Source organism: Phascolarctos cinereus, unplaced genomic scaffold, assembly GCF_003287225.1.
Source record: "Phascolarctos cinereus isolate Bilbo 61053 unplaced genomic scaffold, phaCin_HiC Scaffold_9;HRSCAF=440, whole genome shotgun sequence".
NCBI lineage: Eukaryota > Metazoa > Chordata > Mammalia > Diprotodontia > Phascolarctidae > Phascolarctos > Phascolarctos cinereus.
Genome location: NW_027556402.1, coordinates 33,137,463 through 33,161,551, shown reverse-complemented (window position 1 = coordinate 33,161,551; position 24,089 = coordinate 33,137,463). Strand labels below are relative to the sequence as shown.

Here is a 24,089-nt window from a genome sequence, read left to right as displayed (position 1 = left end):
AGAAATAGTTGTATGTGAGTCATGGGGGAGGAGGGGTCCTCTCCCCACTGCCTGTGAATTACATACTCTGCAGGTGGGGTTGCAGCTTGTTCCTATCGGAAGTCTCGCTATATATGAAGCCCGCAGGCTCGTCTGGGTGCGCGCTACCCTTATCGAGTCCCTTGGGCAAAAAGGTCCTAGGTGTGCTTGGAGCAGTGCCTAGCTGCCTTTGCATACTTCTTCCCTGAGTCTCCCTCGCCTCCCTCTTGCCTCAGGGTCTGGCTGGGCTGGGTGGATGGCTGCTCAGCGCTGCTGGGAGTTTCACTTCCTCCCTAGTTGGGGCTCACACCCACAGCAGCAGCGCGCACTGTCAGCCGGGCGGCTTTTCTCCTGGTGTCAAATGACCAAGTGATCAGTAGGGGAGATCTTGACTTGCTCGCTCCCTTCATCTCCGTGCCACCCACCTGGTAGTGGAGAGGCAGCCGAATGGGCAGAGTCGAAGCTAGGGAAAGAAATATGAGCCACCTGGACTCCTCCGAGGGAGAAGCTGAGCACCTCCAGCACTTGGGGTAAGGCGCTGCGCCGCGTCCCGGAGGGCTTTCAGCGGCAATGTCAGACTTGATTCAAACCTCCCTGCTTGCTTTAATCAGTGATCTTGTTCCCCATTCTTTTCCTGTCTGCCCTTTTCTTTCCACATTGGAAGAGGCCAGGCATCTTCCAGTTGGTGGGCAATTTCATTTGTTCTAGCTTTTGAAACAAAACATATAACAAACTTTTTTTTTCCTGTTGTAAAACCCGAGAGGAAGGCATGATACTATAAAATGCAATCTCAGGGGAACAGGGGTCCAGTAATACAGACTAGACTTTGTACTTGTAAAACTTAAAGGGGATTCCTAAACTCCTGGCAGTAAGAGGGATGTATTGGTAATATGGTGAGCGACAAAGTTTATCCTATAATAAATAAGTGGACTGGGGTTTGAGTATATTTGTTGTTGGGTTTTGTTTTTTGTTGGGTTTTTTTTTTTTAATTTTAAGGGCAAGAATGAGGAAGTATATGCAATAATCTTGTATGTGTTTAGTTTTTGTTTTGTTTTTCATTCTCCTTGTCTTCATTTGTTGAATGCTGTTAATGTGCAGAAGTCTTTTATTCCTACAAATGCTGATATGGAAGCAAACTAGTAAATTCCTCTGAAATTAAGTAAATTATGATTCTGACAGGCTAGAGGAGTCAGCTGCTTCTTGCTCTAAAAAAAAAAAGGTTTTAAAATGTGACCCCTTGTTTAGCTCAATGAATGGCACCTTCAAAAGGCTGATTTCCCAGAGTGACTTGAGGGTTTGACTCAGAGCTCCCGGATTGTCCTTGTTAATCTAGACTGGGCACTTTATTAATCAGGAGATGTCTCCACTTAGTAGCACCATGGATTATGAGATGAGGAGAGGAGCTGAAGTCAGGTCAAATACAGCTGTCTGAAAATACATATTACGATATTTTCATGGGCTTTACCGTAACAGACCTTAAGCCTTCCTCTCTCTCTAGAGGTGAGGTTTTAGAGCAGAGAATTCTATTTCTGGGGCACTTGTGTTTTACAACTGCAAGTTTAAGGACACACTTCCAGGAACCTCAGCCCTTTTGGAACACAGCCCCAGACCAGAAATGGGTGAAAAAAGATCTCCTGGTCCCCAAAATAACTGTCACAAAGTCTCTACACTAAAGCCAGACCTTTAGGCCAGTTCTCGAACTCTCAAAACTTTATGGCTTTGATTCTATACTTTTCCCGCCTAAGCAAGCCTAGTTATCTAATTTCCAAACCCATAGTAAATGAAATACAACAAAATGGAAAGAAAGCTGATAGAGATAGGTGCCATGCCACTAGTAAGACATGATAGTTGACAGCTTGACAGAAGGGTGAGAGACAATTCAAAAGCAGATGTCAAACTGCTCTGTAATGGACAGCACAGAGTAAGAAGTGGATTTCCCCATGATGACCCTGAGCCCTATAGGATGTGCTTAGCATTCTCTATTTTAAGAAACCACATTGAATACATTTCAGAAAGCTTTCATACCAAAATATCTAAAGCAACAAAATTTTGAACTTCAATGGGTTATCTGAAAAATTCACTAATTTACAACACCTCATTCTGGGTTTGGGACACCTTTTGGGTAAATGATTGTGTGTGGGATATTATTCTAATCCCAAAATGACACATTGTAGTATTTTGAGAAGAAATGTGAGATTTGTATAAAGCCTATTCCAGGCAAAAGAAACTTTAAAAAAAAACCTGAAATATTGTCTTGGTATTTTGGCATACACTTCTGAAAGACATGGCAACTTCTTTGAAGACCAATGGTGATACACACAAGGTCTTGGGATTCTATGCCTTTTGATAATTCTGTTTTCCAGAATTGAATTGGAACAATGAAATATAATTTGCTTGGTAGAGTCATAGAAGGGATCGAGAGAACAATTTTTTAAAAACCCATTAAATGAACAAGCATTTATTAAGCCACTTACTGTGTACCAGACTTCACTAAGTGCTCTGTGAATCTCTTTTGATCTTCACACCAACCCAGGGAAGATCAAAAGAGGTATGTTAAATAACTCGGATGTGTCCCCATTCTCTCTATGTGTGGCTGTCTCTCTCTGTCTGTCTCTGTCTTCTCTGTCTCTGTCTCTCTGTCTGTCTCTCTCTGTTTCTCTCTCTGTCTCTGTTTCTCTGTGTGTGTCTCCCTGTCTGTCTCTGTCTGTCTCTGTATCTCTTCTGTCTTTGTTTCTCTCTTTCTCTGTCTCACTCTGTTTGTCTGTATCTGTCTCTCCCTGCATCTATCTCTCTCTCTGTGTCTCTCTCTTTCTCTCTTTGTCTCTGTCTCTCTCTTCTCTGTCTGTCTCTCTGCCTTGCTCTCTCTGTCTCTGTCTCTGTTTCTCTGTCTCTGTGTCTGTTTCTGTGTGTCTGTCTCTGTCTCTCTGTCTCGCTATCTTTTTCTCCCTCTATCTGTCTCACTCTCTCTATCTGTCTCACTGTCTCTTTATCTCTATCTCTGTTTCTCTGTGTGTGTCTCTGTCTGTCTGTCTGTCTGTCTGTCTGTCTGTCTGTCTCTCTCTCTCTCTCTCTCTCTTATCTTTCTAATTATCTGTCTATATATCCATACATATACGGTGAGCTCTAATGACACATATCCCCCCCAAAGTTTCAATGGATTTATCAGGTATCTTAAAATCTAAGTGGCTAAAAGCAGCATTCACCTAAAACTGCTTTTATTTGCCTCACAACTTCAGAGGGTATATTAAAGATTAGGGATTTTTTGGTTGGAACATGCTGGTGGTAAAGTGGTGGAAAGGGTATTTTTCTGGTTTAATTGTTAGAGGAGATGTGGGAAACAAAACAAGGAAGAAAAACTACAAGCATCACCTTGGTAATTCAGCAGCGGGGAACTGGTGAGTTGATGGAAAATAAAACTGATTTTGTGGAGCTTGCAAAAGTCCCGAGAATCCCTACAAACACACTTAAAAACTGTAACTGTGGAGGTGCCCGATGGTTACTTCCAATCAGGGGCAAAAGGATATTCTGGCTAAAATGGCCTAGACTAGAGGAATTGTGTTCATTCTATGTTGGATGATTTGACTTATTAGAGGTGAAACTGGAGGAGGCTGGGCCCTGGAAGGGAAAAGGCAGGCGTTTCAGAGCTAAAAGGGTTAAGTCTTTAAGGGATGGTCTCTAGGATTCTTCATCTTTCTTGTGTCATGGTACCTTTTAGCACAGTCTGGGGAAGCCTACGGACCCCTTGCATAAACTAAAATTCACAGGACTACCCCTTGGTAGTCCTTAAAGAAATTATATTGAGATAAAGATGCATTTTTTTTTCTAATCCAACTTCACGGATCCTCTTAAAATCTAGCACTTCCCCGACCCAGATTAAAAATGAAATTATTAGAAGAGAACTATAACCATTAGGGAAAGCCTGTTTTCCCTGTGTTCTGTATGCTTAAACATGAAAAGGGAAGTTGAGTTTACTATGGCATTATAGCATTCTGAAACAGTACATTATTAGGACATAAATTCACTTTTTATTCATTAACTCATTGATTCAACAAACATGTATTCTTATTATTTTTGTATTTTATCTCCTTAGTACCTATGTGACTTTGAATAACTCATTTAACCTCTCTGACACTCCTAATCTATAAAATAAAGGCTCTTAAAAGGAGTTGACATTTATTGCCTTAAGGCTTAAAAAATGCACTGTGAGGTGTGTAATAAGTGTTTTATTATCCCATTATACATCCAAGGAAACTGGGACTTAAAGAGATGAATTGGCCAGGCATGGTGGTTCATACCTACAGTCCCTGTTATTGAGGAAGCTGAGATTGGTGGATCTCTTGAACTCAGGAGTTCTGAACTTCAGTGGCCTAAACCTACTGGGTGTTCATACTAAGTTCAACACTGTACTGGAGCGGGTCAAAGGAATTCTTGGCAAAGCCCATTGTTAATTCTCAGCTTGGGTGTTCACACCTCAGAAACCAGCAGCTGTTACAAATCAGGACTTGATTTATTGTTTTGTGATTGTCTAGACCTAAGAAAGTGATAAAGAAAATGTTAACAATGCATATTAAGTTTAAAAGTGTGGCGTGTACATTTTGTTTTGGAGAGCTTATTGTTAAACATTTATGAGCACAGCACTGTGTGAGTTGCTGCTGTACTTCTAGCCTGGGTGACATAAGAAGACCCAATGGTTAGAGAGATAGATAGATACATAGATAGTTACATGGATGGATGGATAGATAGATGATAGATAGATAGATAGATAGATGATAGATAGATAGATACATAGATACATAGATACATAGATAGATACATAGATACATAGTTACATGGATGGATGGATAGATAGATGATAGATGATAGATAGATAGATGGATAGATAGATACATAGATACATAGATAGATACATGGATGGATGGATAGATAGATAGATAGATAGATAGATAGATAGATAGATAGATAGATAGATGGATGGATGGATGGATAGATACATAGATAGTTACATGGATGGATAGATAGATGATAGGTAGATAGATGATAGATAGATAGATAGATAGATACATAGATACATAGATACATAGATACATAGATACATAGATACATAGATACATAGATAGTTACATGGATGGATGGATAGATAGATAGATAGATAGATAGATAGATAGATAGATAGATAGATAGTTACATGGATGGATGGATAGATAAAAAGGAGGAAGAGGAAGACAAGGAAGAGAGGGAGAAGGAATGTCCATGAGTCACAAACTAATAAGTATCAGAAGTAAGATGTAAACCCAGGTCTTCCCAGGTTTGGCATTCATTCCACTATATCATCATCGAACCACCGACTCAGAGTGGGAATATTTTTAGAATACCCTCCAGCTCTTTTCATTCCGTATCTCCTGTGAGTTTTCTCCTCAACCGCATAACTCATTTTTCCTGCAGACAGGTAGCCTGATGGGGAAATCTGCCCTATCTAGTGCTATGCAAATGTGGGAAAATATTTCTGATCAGTCAATATTATTGTTAGCACTTATTCAGAATAAATCATTTCATTAACAAAGTAATGAGAAGAAGCACTATGTCATCAAGGTGCCTCCTGTCGTTAATTTATTCAACACTTATTGAGAACCTTCTAAAGTCAGAGTGCAGCTATGTGGAACAGTGGGTACAGTGCTGGGCTTGGAATCAGGAAAACTCATCTTCCTGAGTTCAGATCTGTCCTCAGATACTTGCTAGCTGTGTGAACCTGGGCAAGTCACTTAATCCTGTTTGCCTCAGTTTCCTCATCTGTAAAATGATCTGGAGAAGGAAATGGCAAGCCACTTCTGTGTCTGCCAAGAAAACCCCAAATGGAATCACAAAGAGTCAGAAGCAACTAAAATGACTGAATAATAACATCTAAGGTCAGCACAATGTGCTAAGCCTAGAACAGAATACAGAAATCTATAGAACATGATCTCCGCCTTAAGAAACAGAAGCTGGGGCAGGTAAGTGGTATAGTGTATAGATCACTAGTGCTGGAATCAGGAGGACCTGAATTCAAATCAGCCCTCAGACACATACTAGCTGTGTGACACTAGATAAGTCACTTAACCCAGATTGCCTCTGAAGAGAAAAAAAGAAATTTATACTCTAGGAGAGCAGATAAAACCTGGACATAGCAGACTATAGAATAAAGAATTATGTGGCCAGTAGTGCAGACAAAGCACGACAGTGGTTCAGAGGAGAAAGGTAGCTTCAGTGTTAGACTTTGAATTTGAATGAAGGGGAAGATTTTGATAGGTGACAGTAAAGAGGGAGATTGTTCTGGTAGAGGAAAGGAAGGAATTGCAAAAGCAAATCTGTATATTAGAAAGCACAATAGATGCTTGGGCAATGGTGAAAAGTTCCAACTGCTGCAGCCCTGGGACTGTGTTGGAGAGTTATGGAAGATGAGATTGGAAAGGAGAGATTGGGAGCCCCTTGGATGGCAGGCTAAGGGCATGGCCTTGAGTAAGCAATGGGAAGCAGGCTTTAGTGAAAGGGGAGAGATGCTTCTTAAAGCCCTTCATAGCAGCGCTTTAAAAGGATTGATTTGACGATAGTGCGTGGTATGTTATGTGGACTGGAGTCAGAAGAGACAGGAGGCAGGAGCTCAGGTAAGAAATTGCATAAATGGACTTACAGCCAAGGCAGACAATGATACTCGCTGGACGACTAATCAGGAACTAGTTCTGCTGTTTTTGTATGTGTTTCAAATTAATCAATGAGCCAACAAACTGCTCCCTAATTAAGTGCCTACCACCTCCCAGGCACCTTGCTGGACACTAGGGACAAGAAAGGAACTCTGACAACAAGAAGCTTACATTCTATGCAGTGTGACCTTTAAAAAAAATTGAGAGATGTGATTTCTAGGTAATTTAATCATTTTATTAATAAGGCTAGCATGTTATTAATATGAGAGGTTATTAATAAATTAATAACTAATGGTGTTATTAATAAAAGAGAAGCATTCTCTAACACCAAGACCTCTTATGGTGGTGGGCTCACAGTTTATATGCCCTTCGAAGAGTGGGTGTTCCTGAGGGTGGCAATCAACTCTAATTAGTTAACAATTAATGAGAAAATGAATAATATAATGAGATGTGGGCTCATTGTAATGAGGGTCTTAGAGGTACATGACTTGGATCACCCAAGTCTAAGGAAAAGAGCCTTATTAATTTCCATACCACCTGTCTGACAAAAGGGAGAATCCACACTTTCCGAGCTCTGTTTGAGTAAATTCAATGGGTAGGAATCCATCCATTAGCCTAAACTTAGAATTTCTTTTCTGTCTGATTAGATCTTAGCCTGGGTGAGTCTTTGAGAAAGATTTCCCACACTGGTTTATTTCTGGATGAGGAAGTAGAAAAGGGGAAAGATCTTGGTCTTGATTCAATAATTAGTTATTATTAGTTATTAGGTATATGAATATAATGGAATACTACTGTGCTATAAGAAATGATGAGCTGGAGGACTTCAGAAAAACCTGGAAAGACTTTTATGGACTGATGCTCAGTGAAATGAGCAGAACCGGGAGAACATTGTACACAGAGACAGCCACATTGTGTGATGACTGACTTTGACAGACTTAGCTCTTCTCAGCAATGCAAGGGTCTAAGCCAACTCCAAAAGTGTCGTGATGGAAAATGCTATCCACATCAAGAGAAAGAACTATGGAGTCTGACTGCAGATGGAAGCATATTATTTGCTCTTCTTTTCTTTTGTTGTTTTGTTTTGTTTCTTCTTTCTCATGTTCTCATTCTTCTTTACGTCATGACCAATGTGAAAATATGTTTAATATGAATGCTTAAGCAGAGCTTATATCAGATTGCACTCCATCTTGGTGCGGGGGGAGGAAAGGCAGGGGGAGAAAATTTAAAACTCAAAATCTTATGGAAGTGAATGTTGAAAACTAAAAATAAATTAACCAGTTTTTTAAAAGAGAAATAATCATTTCTCTCAGGAGGAAATATGTTCATATATGTGCATATAAAATAAATGCATAAATAAAAAGTCACCTGGAAGTAGGCAGAGGTACTAACTATTGGAAGAATCAGGAAAGGTTACAAAGGAAAGGTCAGCTCAGTGTTTGAGCTGAATTCTGAATGAATGAAAAAGCATTTAGTAAGTGCTTTGTTGTTATTCAATTGTTTCGGTCACATCCTACTCTTCTGTGACGCCATTTGGGGTTTTCTTGGTAGAGATACTGGAGTGGTTTGCCATTTCCTTCTCTAGCTCATTCGACAGATGAGAAAACCAAGGCAAACAGGATGAAGTGACTCATCCAGGGCTAGTTAATGTCTGCGGCCAGATTTGAACTCAGGAAGATGAGTCTTCCCAACTCGAGGCCCAGCTCTCTGTGCACTATGGCGCCACCTAGCTGTCCTAGTAAGTGCTTGTTATGTGTTAAAAACAAATACAAAACCAAAGATAATCCCTGCCTCCATTCTTCCATTCTAAGTGTGGAGAGGAGTAAGAAAGATGGCATATGTAGGAGATTTAGGAGAGAGTTGGCTATGGTAGGGTATTTTGGTTTGTAAAGTTACAGGGATGGTAAGTGAAGCCACAGGGGATTAGACTGACCCAACCCTTTCAGTAGCAATTGCAGTATTCATTTGGTATGGTGCGTATCTCAGATAGGGTACCAGGAAAACTATCTTGCTAGCAATGTGAAAAATCGATTGAGTTGTCATAGCCTCTCCTTAGACTCTCTGGTGGCTTTCTGGATGCATAAGAAGGCAGCCAGCCACAACCTCTTATAAAACTGAGGTACCTGGTGAAATAAACTTGGTGGTCATGAAGGGAGTCAGAGAAAGAGTATCTGTATGTCACTACATCAAAAACTCAGGGACAGCTCACTCAAGCGGCTAATTGCCCAGAGGCCTCAGGACTATTTAAATAGTAGTCATAATTGGGAAAAGAGAAGAAAGTGGAATATTACTCTGCTATAAGAAGTGATGAGCTCAATGGTTTTAGAAAAACATGGAGAGATCTCCATGAAATAATGAAGAGCGAAATGATCAGGATCAAGAGGACATTGTATGCCGTAACAGCAGTATTGTTTTAAGGACAATTTTGAGCAACCGAGTCATTCCATTATAAATACCCAAATTAACCTCAAAGATCCTATGGAGGGAGATGCTGTTTGAATCCAGAAAGGAATATTGCTATGGTGGAAGAAGGGATGAGCTGGTTGATTTAGAAAAACATGGAAAGACTTTGGCTTATGAAGGAAGATGCAATCCACCTTCAGAGAAACAGATGACTGGAGGAAATAAGCCTAGTATGGTCTTACATATATATGTATGAGTGTATGTGTTTATAGATATCTATGTGTATGTATATATATCCATGCTTAATCGTAGCCTTCCTTAGGGTGGTGAGTGGAAGGAGGGGAAAAAAAATAAAGTAAAAAGTGGACAGTGGAGAACAAAAAAAAACCCAACAAGGAAGAAAAGAAAAGCTGGGCAGTTTGAAAACAATGTGTAGCATTTATAATATAGGTTTTCTTGAAAGGGAAATTAATTTTTTATATTGAATCCTCTCATGGTCTGCTATGTACATAGCAATGATTTTTTTTTCTTTTCTCATTTTGTACATAAGTGTAAATTTAAAAAAAAAATTTACCTAACAAAAAAAGAAAGAAAAGGGAGGAAAGAAGATAACTTTTGTTTCAAGAACAGGTTTGTTCTTCAGGGCCACTTAATTACTTTGCAGTGAGCCAAGGAAGGTTTTGTTTCTGCTACTATAGCCCTTCAAGGGGGCTGATGGGAATTGTAGCTTTTCCCAAATGGACCTTTCATTCTAGTGCCTTCTAGAGGTACTGGAGGATTGTGGGAGGGGGAAGCCAAGGAACATGGAAAGCCTGAGAACTTTTGAGTGCATGGGGACGACATGATAAGTTAGAGCACTGCTACCCCAAACTGAATATCATTATGAGCAGTTGGGTGCTTGTCTAGTTCACTGACCTCCTTAAGGAGTGATCTGCCTGAACAGAATGTTGTGGTTTTCCTGACTGTTGCTAGTGCTAGGACCTGGTAAATTTATCCATTTTTCCACTTCCTCCTTCCCTTGCTTCATCACTGCCTGACTACTCTCAGGAATTTACTGATCTCTCAAAATTTGTTTGCTGTATATTCTTTTATAAAGGGTTTTGTCTTAAGATAAAGTTAAGCTGATTTTTATTACATATTGAGTGAAGAGTGACTACAACAATGGATAAACAGCCCTGGTTTAATCATGAATCAGCCAGTTAATAAGCATTTATTAAGCATCTACTATGTGCCAGGCACTATGCTGAGCGCTAGAGATACAAAGAAAGGCAAAAGATATTCCCTGCTTTTAAAGAGATCCTAGACTAATGAGGGAGATAACATGCAAAAAACTACGTACAAACAAGATGGAATCAGGATAAATTGGGGGTAGACTCAGAGGAAAGTCACTAAGATTAAGGAGGATGGGGAGAGGCTTCCTGCAGAAAGGGAAGCTTGAGGTGAGACTTTGAGGGAAGCTAGGAGTCACTGATGAAGAAGAGGACCAGTCCAGGCATGGCAGACAGCCACTAAGAATACTAGCAGTTAGAAGACAGCCTATCTACTTTATGGAACACCAAGGAGACCAGTGTCACTGGGTCACAGAGTGCCTGGAAGGAAGTGAGCCATAAAAACACTGGGAAGGTAGAGAGAGGCTAGGTCATGAAGGGCAAAATAGGGAATTTTATATTTCAATTCTGATGTGAAACCTCCTTTGATAGCATGCTACTGCCTGTGAAACCTGGACAGCATACCAGCGCCATGCCAAGAAATTGAATCACTTCCATTTGAATTGTCTTGGGAAGATTCTGAAGATCACTTGGCAAGATAAGGTACCAGACACTGAGGTCCTCTCCAGCTGAACTGTCAAGCCTTTAAACTGTCCTGCAGAGAGTGCCTCTCTGATGGGCTGGCCACGTTGGTCAAATGCCAACTGTAAGTTTGTCTAAAACAAACTTTTCTGTGGAGAACTCACACAAGGTGAGTGCTCACATAGAGGTCAAAAGACATGACATCAGGACACTCCAGGTCTTGTTGAAGAACTTTGGAATTGATTATGAGTCATGGGAGACACTGGCAAAGGTCCACCCAGCATCAAAGAAGGGGCTGTGCCCTGCGAGCAAAACAGAATTATAGTAGCTCAAAAGAAATATGAGATATACAAATTTAGAGATATCTCCACCCCAAATGTTCATGTGAACTATTTGTGCCCATTCTGTGGTAGAGCCTTCCGAGCTCATATTGGCCTGATCAGCCGCAGTCAGACACAGTGTACCTTGACTTCAACATAGTGATGTCATTTTGTCCTCTTCGAAAACAAAGGACTATAACCAACCTACCAACCACCCTCAAGTCCTGCTGTACTTAGCATACCTGCCATTCAAAGTGGGATGCCATTTTTAATGTCTTTCCAACTTGTCAATCTATACCACATACCCAGCAATGCCTAGCATTGACATCTGATCTACTAGTTTCTCAGGGAGAGTGAAAATCCTTCTTTAGTGTTTTTCAGTCCTTTTGAGCCACTCCCCATACAAGTAGAGGGCAGAACTTCCAGTCATCATGTGTTTCTTTCTTTTTCTTTGACTCTCTCTTCCAGCTACCAGCCCCATATATCCTTCCAATGCCTCTGTTTATTGTCTCCAGTTACTCAAACAGAAGGAATGGAGAAAAGTCATAACACCCAGTACAAATCCATCAATCAACAGGTGTTTTATTGAGTATTATGTGACCGGCATTGTGCTACATATTACGTAAGCCTCAATGAAGAATGGTGCAGTCCCATTTCTTGAGGCATTTAAACCTTTATTTTTGTTGTTATTCAGTCATTTTAATTGTGTCCAATGCTTCATGACTCCATTTGGGGTTTTCTTGGCAAAGATACTGGAATGGTTTGTCCTTTCCTTCTCCAGCTCCAGATGAGGGCACTGAGACAAACAAGGTTAAGTGACTTGACCAAGGTCACAGCTAAGAAGTGTCTGAGGCCAGGTTTGAACTCAGGAAGATGAGTTTTCCTGACTCCAGGCCTGGCACTCTATACACTGCACCACCAAGCTGCTCTAAAAAAACTGCAAAACAAACCTTTATTATACTATCCCTTCTTATCAGATGTTTGTAAAGGCTCAATATTGTTTGCCAAATAAATCGAAATTCCTTACCTTAGCCTTTTAGGGGCTCCTACAATTTGAAACTGTCCCCTTTCCTAGCTTTCCCTCTGTATAATCTACCCTCTCACCAACCACTGTTCCCTGTCCACCACTCAGACTTTCCATGACTTTGCTTACAATATTCCTTACATGCAGAATAACACTGACCTTCTCCTCATTCCCAACACCAGCTGAACTACTGCACACCTTCTAAAGCTCAATTAAAAAGCTACCTCCTCCAAGAAGCCTTTCCTGTTTCACCATAGGCAAGACTGTCCCCCATCCCGGGACTATACATAACACTTTGGATTGTACATCCCTTCCTCACTTATCCAAAGTCACATAAGGCCTACCACAAGGTCTTGCGGTAGAGCATGAACTCAGGTGCCTGGAATCCAAGGCCAGAATCCAAGTCCAGACTTGGCCCACTACTAGTCCATAGCTAAACTTTGTTATCTCCTCTAGCTATGAGTTAAAGGTCCTACACATTAAATAAATGCTCTATTTGCATTTAAGGTCGATATTAATACTGTCTCCTCTACAGTTGAATTGTGAAGGAGTTCTATGATATAAAATCAATATCCAATTGCTCAAATGAGATAATATATTTAATAAACCTTAAAGTGCTATGTAAGTGACCAGCTATTATTGTTACTATTAATTAAAAATTATTGGAGGGCTAGGAGGGGAAGCTGACCAGGATGTGAGTATAGAGCCTGATTAGGTTAGTACCAAGTGGTACTTGTGTACAAGCTAACCAACCATCCAGAGAGGATTAGTTGGAGAAAAATGTTCAGTGTCCCTATAAAGGCTAACCCTAGAAAGCAAGGGTTGGTCCTAGAAAAACCATTGGTGTTCTGGACTGGTTTAACATTGTATAGTAGAAGGAACACTAGCCATATGGTTAAGACAGACTTAGATTCAAATCTTACTTTGATACTTATATTAAACTATTACAGGAGGGTCCCCAGAAAACTACACCAGGGTCAAGACACTTTGTAAATCAGCATCTAGTTTTTTAAAACTGGCTTATGAGCTCCCACTGATGTTTTACTTTCCTATGTTAACAAGAAGACACATTAGTTCAAAGTAAAAGAGCAAATCAACAATATTAGCACATAACGGGAAAAAAGAAACCCCCGTCCATACAATCTTCCATAAGTTAGTCCATCAACAGTGGGGAGCATGCATGCTCTGAATATATGCATGGCCAGGGAACACATATGGAGAGGGACATACAAAGGAAAATATCTTTGACCAGGTAACTTACAGGACCTGGGCAACTCACCTACAATGTTACAGAGCCATTGATGTTCTCTGGTGGTCATCATGCTGTTCTTTGCTGTATGTCTCCACAGAGATAAGTGGTACAAGGGATAGAGCACTGGGACTGGAGTAAGGAAGACCTGAGTTCAAATCCAGCCTTAGATGCTACTAGCTGTGACCCTAGGCAAGTCACTTTAATCTCTGTCTGCCTCAGTTTCCTCAGTTGTAAAATGGAGATAATAATAGCATCTATTTCTCAGGATTGTTTCGAAGATTAAATGAGATAATATTTGTAAAGGGCTAAGCATAGTACCTGTCACAGAGTAGCCACTATGTAAATGTTAGCTATTATTATTATTATTATTATTATTATCATCATCATCATCATCATCATCATCATCATCTTTGTGTGTCTGCTATCTGGCAGGTGTCAATAACTGAGCTATGCCAATGAAAGCACAAGTTTAAATCCTTTTCCACCTTCCTTCTTCCCAACCCCACCAAAAAAAAAATACCTCCCCACTACTAGCTTGATAAGAACAGGGATTATATTTTATTCTACTTTATAGTTGAGGATAAGATTTTTTTAAAACCCTGATCTAATACTTTGTATTTTTTTTTCAATCACAGTGCCATTCACATAGTAGACACTGAAGGACCAAGGCAGTTTGGGACTCAGCATTTACTTCTGTTAATTTTCAAACTCAGTCTTGTATCACCTCTTGGGTCTTAAACAGTTTTTTTTGAGATCAACAACAATGAACTGCTTAGCAACCGTATCCAAAAACTCTTTTAGTGCCCTTCACTCTAAGACTCACATCCTAAAGTAAGAGGTGCAATGCGTGATGTCTCATGCCTGAAATCTTGGATATAGAGGAGGCTGAGGCTAGGGGATCGATTGAGTTTCAATGAATTCTATGGGCTAATCAAGTGTCTGCATTAAGTTCGGTATCAATATGGTGAGCCTCTAGGAGTGAGGGACCACCAAGTTGATTAAGGAGGTGTGAACGAGACAAGGGCCCAAATGGAACAGATCAAAGCTCCCACGCCAATGAGAGCAGGATTCGGCCATGAATAGACCCCGTATTTCCAGCCTGGGTGAGGTGGGAAAATGTAGTCTTAAAAAAAAAAAAGAATTAAACTAAAATCAAATAGGAGAGGTATTGTAGGATGAATAGCAGATGCAAGGAACTTAAGAGTTGGAAGGGACCTTCATACAGGAGTCATCTTCATACAGGAGTCTGCCAACTACACCTGTTTTTATTGGTTGGTTAAATGATTGTTGTCCTTCATTCTCAAAGAGGATCAAAATGGCATCACTATGTTGGAGCCAAGGTACAGTGTGTCTGACTGCAAATGACCAGACCAAAACGAGTTCAGAAGGCTCTACCACAGATCAGGCACAAATAGTCCATATGAATATTTGGAGTGGAGATGTCTCAAAATTTACACAACTCCCCTTTCTTTTGAGCTACTGCAATTCTGTTTTGCTCATAGAGCACAGTGCCTTCTTTCATGTGGGCACATGCTGGGTTGTCCTTTGACAGTATCATGCAATTGATTCCAAAGTTTTTCAGAGAGACCTTGAGAGGGTCCTTGTATCACTTCTTCTGGCAAAGGTGAGTGCTTTCTTTGTGTGAGTTCTCCGTAAGATAGTCTTTCAGGCAAATTACATTTGGTATTTGAACAATGTAGCCAGCCTGTTGGAGTTGTGCTCTCTGTAGTAGAGTTTGAGTGCCCGGAACTTTAGCTCAAGAAAGTACTTCAGTGTCCAGTACTGTATCTTGCCGGGTGATCTTCAGAATCTTCTGGATAATGTGCAATGGCTCTCACACTTTCTCTCTCACCAATGGAGTGAAGGAAGGCTGCCTGCTTGCTGCCATGCTTTTTAGCCTGATGTTTGCAGCAATGGTGTCAGAAGCCTTCAATGAGGACAAAAAAGGCATCAAGGTCAGCTACTGCACTGATGGTAAACCATTTAACTTGAAAAGGCTACAAGCCAAGACCAAAGTGGAGGGAGAGTCAGTGCATGATTTTTGTGCGCTCAATGCAGCCTCTGAAGCTGACATGCAACAAGGTATGGATCGATTCTCTACTGCTTGTGCTAATTTTGGCCTAACAATTAACGTGAGAAAACACAGGTGCTCCACCAGCCACCATCACACCGTGCATACATGGAACCATCAGTTACAGCAAATGGAGAAATTTTGAATACTATGGATAGGTTCACTTATCTTCACTTGTACAAAGAAAGAACTATGGTGTTTGAATACAGATCAAAGCATACCATTTGCTCTTTTTTTTTCTTCTGTTTTGTTTTGTTTCCTCTTTCTTGTGGTTCCTTCTATTGGTTCTAATTCTTCCTTACAACAAGACTAATGTGAAAAAAAAAAGAAGAGTATTAGAAGTGCTAGAGCTGAGACTGGTAAGGAAAGCTAAGCAAAACAAAAGGTGGGGTCTTGGGGGACATATTTATGACATGTGAGGAAGGCGTATCAAAGAAGGGATAGAATCCTTGTTTGAAGTGGATGGGGAAAAAATAAGACAACAGAGACAAACACTAGCTGCTTGGTTCTTTTTCTACCTGATTTTCCTCTGTCAAGAAGAATGGTGTTTAGACTGGAAAAGACATAATAAAAATGACCACTAGGTAGCATGGATACAAGATTAGTAAGGATACAGTAACAGAGCCCTACCTGCCCTTGGAGAATTCAAGTAACATATAACCTCAGATTCTGAAAGTATTGGCAAATGTAATGGTAGAGTTACTAGCAGTGACTTTTAAAGACTGTGGACAGTGGAGGTTGTTCTATAGAACTGAAGAAGGGCAAACGTAATTCCAGTTTTCAAAAGAGAGAAGAGAGTAGCATCAGTGAGCTTGGCTTGAATTCCTGGAAAAATTATAGACCTCATTATTAAAGAGATAATTAAAGGCCATTCTTCAATCCCAGAGAACCATCATAGCCATACAAAACTAACCAAATTGGCTTACTAAACTGGTAGATAGGGAAATTCAGGAAATATATTTTGCTTCAATTTTAGCAAAGTATTAGATAAAACATTTTATACTATTCTTGTGTGAACAATAGATGTGAGCTACAAGGTGGTATAATTAGGAGGATTCATAACTGGTTGACTTCAAGTATATTGGTTTGATGTCATCTTGGAAAGAGGACTTCAGTGGAGTACCTTCAAGATCTGTTATTTGCCCTGTGCCGTTCAACATTTTTGTCAATTATTTAAATGAAAGCATAAAAGCTTATTAAACTTGTAGATAACACATAGTGAGGAGTGATAGTGGACACAAAGGGTGATAAGAGTCAGGATCCCCCCCAAAATGTTGATAAGCTATATTAATGACCTGCATCTAATAAGATGAAATTTAATAGGAAAAAAACTGAAGTCTCATCTAATTCTGAAGTCTTGGATTTAAGAAATCATTTTTGTGAATACAAGATAGGGAAGACATGATTAAACATTAGTTTCTCAGAAAAAGACCTTGGGATTTTAGTTGGCTACAGATAAAGTATGATTCACCAATGTGATGTAACAGTCAAAAAAACTATTGAAATCTTGAGCTGGATTAAGAGGGGTGAGGTGCTTAGGACCAGGGGATTGATAGTCCCATCAATTCTGCCCTGGTCAGACAATATCTGGAGAAACAGTTCAGTTCTGGGAAGTCAAGTTTAGAGAGAACATTGATAAGTACCCTCCAGAGGAGGGTAACCATAATGTTCAAGGACTTTGAGACTGTGCCACAGGATGATTATTTGAAGAAAGATAATAGTAATAGCGACATCCAGAAGTTCATAGAAAACCAAAACCAAAAGAGAAGCTGGTGGTAAAAGCCTCAACTGTTATTACATACATAAATACCCAATGTTTAGGCGATATGTGAAATGAACTGGAAATCCTAATGCAAGGAAACCATTTTGACTTCATAGCTATCTTAGAGATATGGTAAGATAAAAACCTTCACTCGAATATAGGGCCTTATGGGTATGCCTTATTCAAAAGAAACAGGATAAATAAAAAAGGGTGGGAGTGGGATAGCATGTTGTATTAAGAAGTTATTCTCATGTGAGGAAATCCAGGAACTAGAAGAGGAAAGCATGGTAGATGGCATTTGAGTGAAGGTCAATGGAAAGAGAAATGGAAGCAGTTTTATCTTTGGAGTATATTACAGACTACCTGATCAAAAAAGAGGCGGTAGATGAAGAATTTCAGATACAAATAATAAGCCTATTATGGAGGAATAATTCAGTATTAGTGAAGGAGTTCAATTATCTGGATATCTGCAAGACTTCTTTGCCTCTGTCTCTCTTTCTCTGTTTTTATCTTTGTCTCTTTCATCTGTCTGTCCCTGTCTCTGTTTCTTTGTCTTTCTTTCTCTGGAAGAGCTGCTAAGAAACTTCAAAAGTAGAGGAATCAACAAAGAGAAATTGTGCTCTGAATCTGAGTCTCACCAACAAGGAGGAACTCATTGCTGGGGCGAGAAATGATGGGAACCTGGGCGGGTGGGGGGTAGAGGAGGAAGTGACCACTCCCTCTAAGAGTTTGTAATAAAGGAACAGGAAATCCAGACAGTCTGATTTTCACCTTAGATTTGGGGAAAGTAGTTTTCAAAGGGTTCAAAGTATAGTAGCTGCCTATGAACTAAAATTCTGTAGGGCAAGTTAGCTCAGGATGGATGGGAAATTCTCAAGAATTAAATCCTGAGGGCATGAAAAAAACAATTCTGCTGAGGGGGAGCAATAGAAGTTGTCTGAGAAGACCAATGTCAATGCATGGAGAATTCACCAGCCAGCTTGGTTTTTTAAAAGGTATGTACAGAAGATGACAGCAAGAACACATGGATGCAAAAGGGTGGCCCAGTGCTATAAAGATAACATCTGGAGGGCTAAAGTTCAGGATGAGATGAAAGAAGAATCAGGGGAGAAAGCAAGCAGTGTCCAGGTGTTGGAGCTTTTTTATAGTTATGCTGGAAGAAAGATGAGATTGGATGAAGGGCTTGAAACAGATGGGATGGTGCATGACAACAGAGTAAAGGCAGAGCTGCTCAGTTGTTATTTCATTTCTATTTTCTCTGCCAAGGAGAATGACTTTTGGACTGGAAAGGACAGAATGACAATAACAGAATGAGGTGGGGGATTTAAGGCACTGCAAGCTTAATAGTGTGATATGGCAGTGCCCCCCCCCCCAAGAAACCCTAATGTAATCTTAGGCTGTAGTAAGTGGGATTCAGCCCCTACTGTCTCAGTAAATAGACCAGTGTAACTAGTATATTTTGTCTCTTCCTTTACTGGAACTCCAAGCTCAAAAAGAAACCCCAATGTCCAATGGTCCCAGAATTATAGATTTTTATAGTTCAGTGGGCTATGTAGTCAACCATAAAGTAAGATAGTTCCACCATCCAGGATGGTAAAGATCCTTGAGACTATGGCATCCAAGGCATGCCTGAAGGAAATAAAGACGTCTTGCTTGGAGAAGAGGCTAAGGCTGGGGGTGAGAGGGGAAGGGAATGGGGGTATCTAAATATTTAAAGGGCTAACATGTGGAACAGGGACCAGCCTTAGTATGGAGGTTTGGGGAGGGGCAGAAGGTAAAGGGAGAAGGGAATCATCATTTATCAAGTGCCTACTATGTGCCAGGGCTTAGGACAAAGTGCTTTACAATTATTACCTCATTTGAAGAAACGGGAATAATGCTTGGACATCAAAATGTAGACAGATACAGGCTTTGTATCATGTGAAACTTCCTGATAATTAGATGGAATGGGGTGCTTTGAGAGATAGTGAGTTCCTCCTCATCAGAGGCTTCAAACAGAGGCTAATGACTACTTGCTAGGCATGTTGTACAAGGGTCAAGTTTTTAGTTATGGATTAGATTAGATGGTCAATAAGGTCTCTTCAAACCCTACAAAAAAAATTCTGTAATTCTCTGATCCTAAGAATTGAGAGTGTCGACTCTAGAAAAGTTTCAGTAGGTATATGATAACTGTCTCCTAATATTTGAAGGAGAATCATGTGGAAAAGGGATTAGATTCTGTTTGGCTGTAAAGAAAAGGACTAGCTGGGGGCAGCTAGGTGGCACAGTGGATAGAGCTCTGGCCCTGGAGTACAAGGGACCTGAGTTCAAATCCAGCCTCAGACACTTGACACTTACTAGCTGTATGACTCTGGGCAAGTCACTTAACCCTGATTGCCTCACCAAAAAAAAGAAAAAGAAAAAAAAAGAAAGAAAAACTTCTTAATAACCTCAGATTGCCCTAGGACACAGTAGGCTCCACTTCAATGGTCTTCAAGGCTGGATGACCATGTGTCAAGCATGTTGTAGCCACAATTCTTTTTTTAGGGTGTGGGTTGAACTAGATGGTAGCTAAAGTTCCTTCCAATTCGAAGTCGTGTGATTCTGGGATTAAAAGTAAGGGAAAATATTCTTCTATTAACTACTATTACATCAGTTGATAGAGGCAATGTGGCATAGCATATGGAAAGCCAGGCTCTTAATCAAGTCCCACTTCTGACACATACTGACTTGTGAGATCTTGGGCAAGTCACTTAACTACTCAGTGCCCCAGGCAACACCCTAAGATGGTGCCTGCCTGCAACAGGAGAGGGAGTTTCCTCACTGAGGAGTTTCCTAAGCGAATGAAATCACAGGTTCAGTCCCTATCCTATCTCAGGAAATAACTACTAAATTTTTATCCCTTCCCTTAACTGGAATTCCAAGCTCAAAAGGAAATTCTGGAATTTCATAGTTGAGAAGGATCTGGAATCATCCTTAAAAGAACTACTATTAAGAAGTTGATCCTTCTCTCCTTTGTCATGGGGGGGGTGGGGAGGGGAGGGGAGAGGTTCTTGAAGGCTGTCAGCAGAGCACAACTCAGGTCCTACTAAGCTGGAAAAGTAGTCTTGAATCTCCTGTTGAGTACAAACTGTATGATTATTTTCCAAGTCCAGCATAGACAGGTTCTGAGAGATTCCCCACCCCAGGGCTACCAGGGTGATAAATTCCTGGCCCCCGGCAGTTCTGGAAGGCCATCCACTAAATTGGAACAGGAATACAATTTGTATCAGTAGGAGCATCCACACCAGAGATAATGTATTTCCTTAAAGAGTAATCATATTACTGCTTTCTATCCTTTTCTATTCCACCTTCATTTGAAAATAAATAAAAATTTGAATTTTCAACAGGAGAAAAAACAATTGGGATATTTGCCTTTCTCCAGTCTGTGATACCTCTCTCCCTGTCCGTGGTATTTCAATTTTATTTTCAATTCAATAAACACTTGATTAAGTACTTACAATAGAGAAGTCATAAGGAGCTTACATTCTAATGGTGGGAGGGGCAAGAAAAGGATCTGCATTGTTTTTACCTTACATAAATTTTGCAAATAGTTTCATAGCCTTCTTAAAAGGCTAAACTTAAACAGATTCCAAACATTACTTCTTTGATTGACTTGACATTAAAAAAAAAAACTATAGTCAACATCTCCTACAGTGTGATCTTTCCAATATTTCTTTTAATGACTCAGTAATTACCTCTGCTAGCCTTTCCAAGGTGGAGCACCTTGATTAGGAGACTCTGCAGTTTGGAGTGCATCCTAGAGGGAACACACAATGATTGAAAGTTTTCAATCATTACCAATGAACATTTATTGAGATTACCATGTGCAAAAATAGCACTGTGCCTGGACTAAGGTTGAAAACTATTGAACACATGGTCTCTGCTCTTGTAATGTTCCCATTCTAGTCCGATTAGATAGATGATATACATAAAGTATATCTAACAGTATGTGGTAGGGTAAGATAAGAGCTTATCATAAAAAACAAAATGAGGGTTTAGATTAAAATTTGGGCTTCAGAGGGACAGATATTTGGGGGCTAGGTTTTTCCTATAAAGATTAGGTATCTATTAGCATTTTTTTTAAATAAGAGGATTTCTATGATGCTTTAACTTTACTATTAAGTACTATAAAAAAGCTATAGAAAGCATCACCTAGGAGACAAACACCAAGCCTCCAAGCCAGAAACTCTGGGGATCAAGTTCCATTTCTGATACATACTTTTTGTGCGACCCTGGACAAGTGATATAACCTCACAGTGCCCAACAGGTAACTTTCTAAGACTGTGTGGGCTACAAAAAATGGCGGTGGTCACTTCAGTAGCACATCAACTAAAATTGGAAAAATACAGAGTAGATCATTGGCATGCAAATTCATATATACATATGTGCATATTACATATGTATATAGATATATAAATAACGTACAAGTTTAAAATCTATAAAGTGCAGATTTTTTTAAAGAGTAGCTAGGTGGCAGTGGATAGAGTACAAAAATCCGAATAGATAGATTCATTTTCCTGAGTCCAAATCTGGCCTCAGACACTTACTAGCTGTGTGACCCTGGTTAAGTCATTTAACCCTACCAGCCTCCATTTCCTCATCTGTAAAATGAGCTGGAGAAGAAAATGCCAAACCACTCCAGTATCTCTGCCGAGAAAACCACCAATGGGGTCATCAAGAATTCTACACAACTGAGATAACTCAACAACAACAACAAAAACATTTTTTTTAAATAGCAAAGCAAGTATTTCTATCTGAATTGGTAGAGGAAGTTCATCACTGCAGGGATCCCTATTCCAATGACACCACAAGTCCAGTCCCTAGAGCTTGGTCGGTTGCTGTCCTTTGCTCTCAAAGAGGACCAAAATGACATCACTAAGTTGGAGTTGAGATACAGTGCTAGCCTGTGGCTAATCAGATCATCAGGAGCTCAGAAGGCTCTCCCACAGGCTGGGCACAAACAGTCTATAGGAACATTTGGAGTGGAGATGGGTCTAAATTTGAGCTTCTCGAATTTCTTTTGAGCTACTGCCATTCTGCTTTGCTCACAGCACACAGCACCTTCTTTGATGTGGGCACACCATGCTGAGCAGTCCTTTTCCAGTGTATCTCATGTCTCACAATTGATTCCAAAGTTCTTTGGAGACTTTGAAAGCATCTTCTGACTACCATGTGAGCACCTGCCTTACGTGAATTCTCCATAAAACAGTCTTTAGGCAAATATACATTTGGCATTCAAGCAATGTGGCCAGTCCATTTTTGTATAATATCTGTGGAATACAGATCTTGTTGCAAGTTACAGTTTACCTTCTATCTAACTTAAAGACCCTAAAGAAAGTCTTGAGCTTTTTATTTGTTTTTTTTCCTTTCTGTTATTATTATTATTATTATTATTATTATTATTATTATTAACAAATGAAAGGACTCCTAGAAATGTTTGCAGCAATACGGGTCAAATCATGCTATGACAAAATCAGGGGAATAGCCATGTTATTTTGTGGAATTCGAATTTTGCGGAATCTGCTATTGCTATAAAAAGTGAGGTTCAAATAACTGACTCGGGCCTTTGTCATACTGAGATTTTAGTCTTAAAAGTATCTATAGATAAGAAGAAATACATAAAAGGTTTGTTGAGGATTCGTTGGCTGAAGAGAAATAGACCCTATTGCCCAATTCTCCCCTGGACCTTTGAGCGCTTTTAGCAGCATACAGCTGTGAGCTCATCTCAGGATCTGGTCTGAGATTAGGGCTGAGCTGAGCTAATGAAAGACTGAGGCTGATGAGCAGGTATGTTTTCTTTCAAAGATACTTCCTTTTTTTTAAAGCTACAGCTCTGAACCAACATGAAAAATACAGGGTGATGACATCCTTGTCTAAAAGAGGAAATGTGCTCAAGAAATAAACATCAGGAAACACGGTTTTAGAAAACAGATAACTTTGAAACCTATGAAGGAACTTCCTTCTACTGACATTCAAACATTTTCTTTTTAAAAGCCATCTAGGTTAAACATGACTCCTGTGAGGAAGGCTCCTATTTTTGCTATTATTCAGGCTATGTGGGCACGATGGCCCACAGAGTAGATCATGAATAAACCCTCATGGGGAAGATAAAACCCATTTTCTTTGTGGATTAGAAAATTATGACAAAATTTCATCCACATGAATAGACGGGTTTGTCCCCAGGTCTCCTTCATTCTTGAGGTATATTTGAGACACTAGGGATGTTGCTGATACTATAATATAAGCAGTCTAAACCTGGGGTTTTTCTCTTATCATGCCCAGGTTTCTTTTTCTACATGTTTGATTGATAATTAAGCTTAAGGGTATTACAAGGCAATAATGATTCTTCCACAAAATGATATTCCTCTTGCTAAAGGTAGAGGCTAGGGGAGAAACAGAGATAAGGAAAACAAGAGGAGCAGAGAGGAAAAGGGAGATTATTCTTGAGGTTAGTTTAATCTTGTTTTGATTCTCACAACTACAATAGAACTCTGCTGACCAGCTCTGTTCTTTCTCCCACCCTTACCCAATATTTCCTTTGAATTATATAAAATCTCAGAAGAGACCTTCAGGGTCATCTAATCCATTACCTACCTGAATGAATCTCTGATACATCTTATGTTCGACTAATGTAGTAAAATTATTTGGGAGGGAGGGAGGTTTAAGAATGACTGGAAGGAAGGATGGTGTCACACTCAACAAAACAGAAAAGCTAGAAACAAGGGTGAGTTTGGAGGAAAGATAATGAGTTCCATCA

General features: G+C 39.9%; 1 protein-coding gene across 3 annotated transcripts in view; it reads left to right on the top strand.

Annotated features, from left to right (window-relative positions):
- The first annotated feature begins 308 nt into the window (after window positions 1–308).
- Window positions 309–24,089, top strand: part of DAPP1 (dual adaptor of phosphotyrosine and 3-phosphoinositides 1) — a 55,360-nt gene continuing 31,579 nt past the window's right edge. For 2 of the 3 annotated variants that reach the window (XM_020988282.2, XM_078148379.1), the window contains exon 1: window positions 309–548. In XM_020988282.2, coding sequence (XP_020843941.1) covers window positions 466–548 — 83 coding nt within the window. In that variant the 5' untranslated portion in view covers window positions 309–465. The remainder of the gene's footprint in view (window positions 549–24,089) is intronic. The other variant, XM_020988281.2, reaches the window with a different exon arrangement.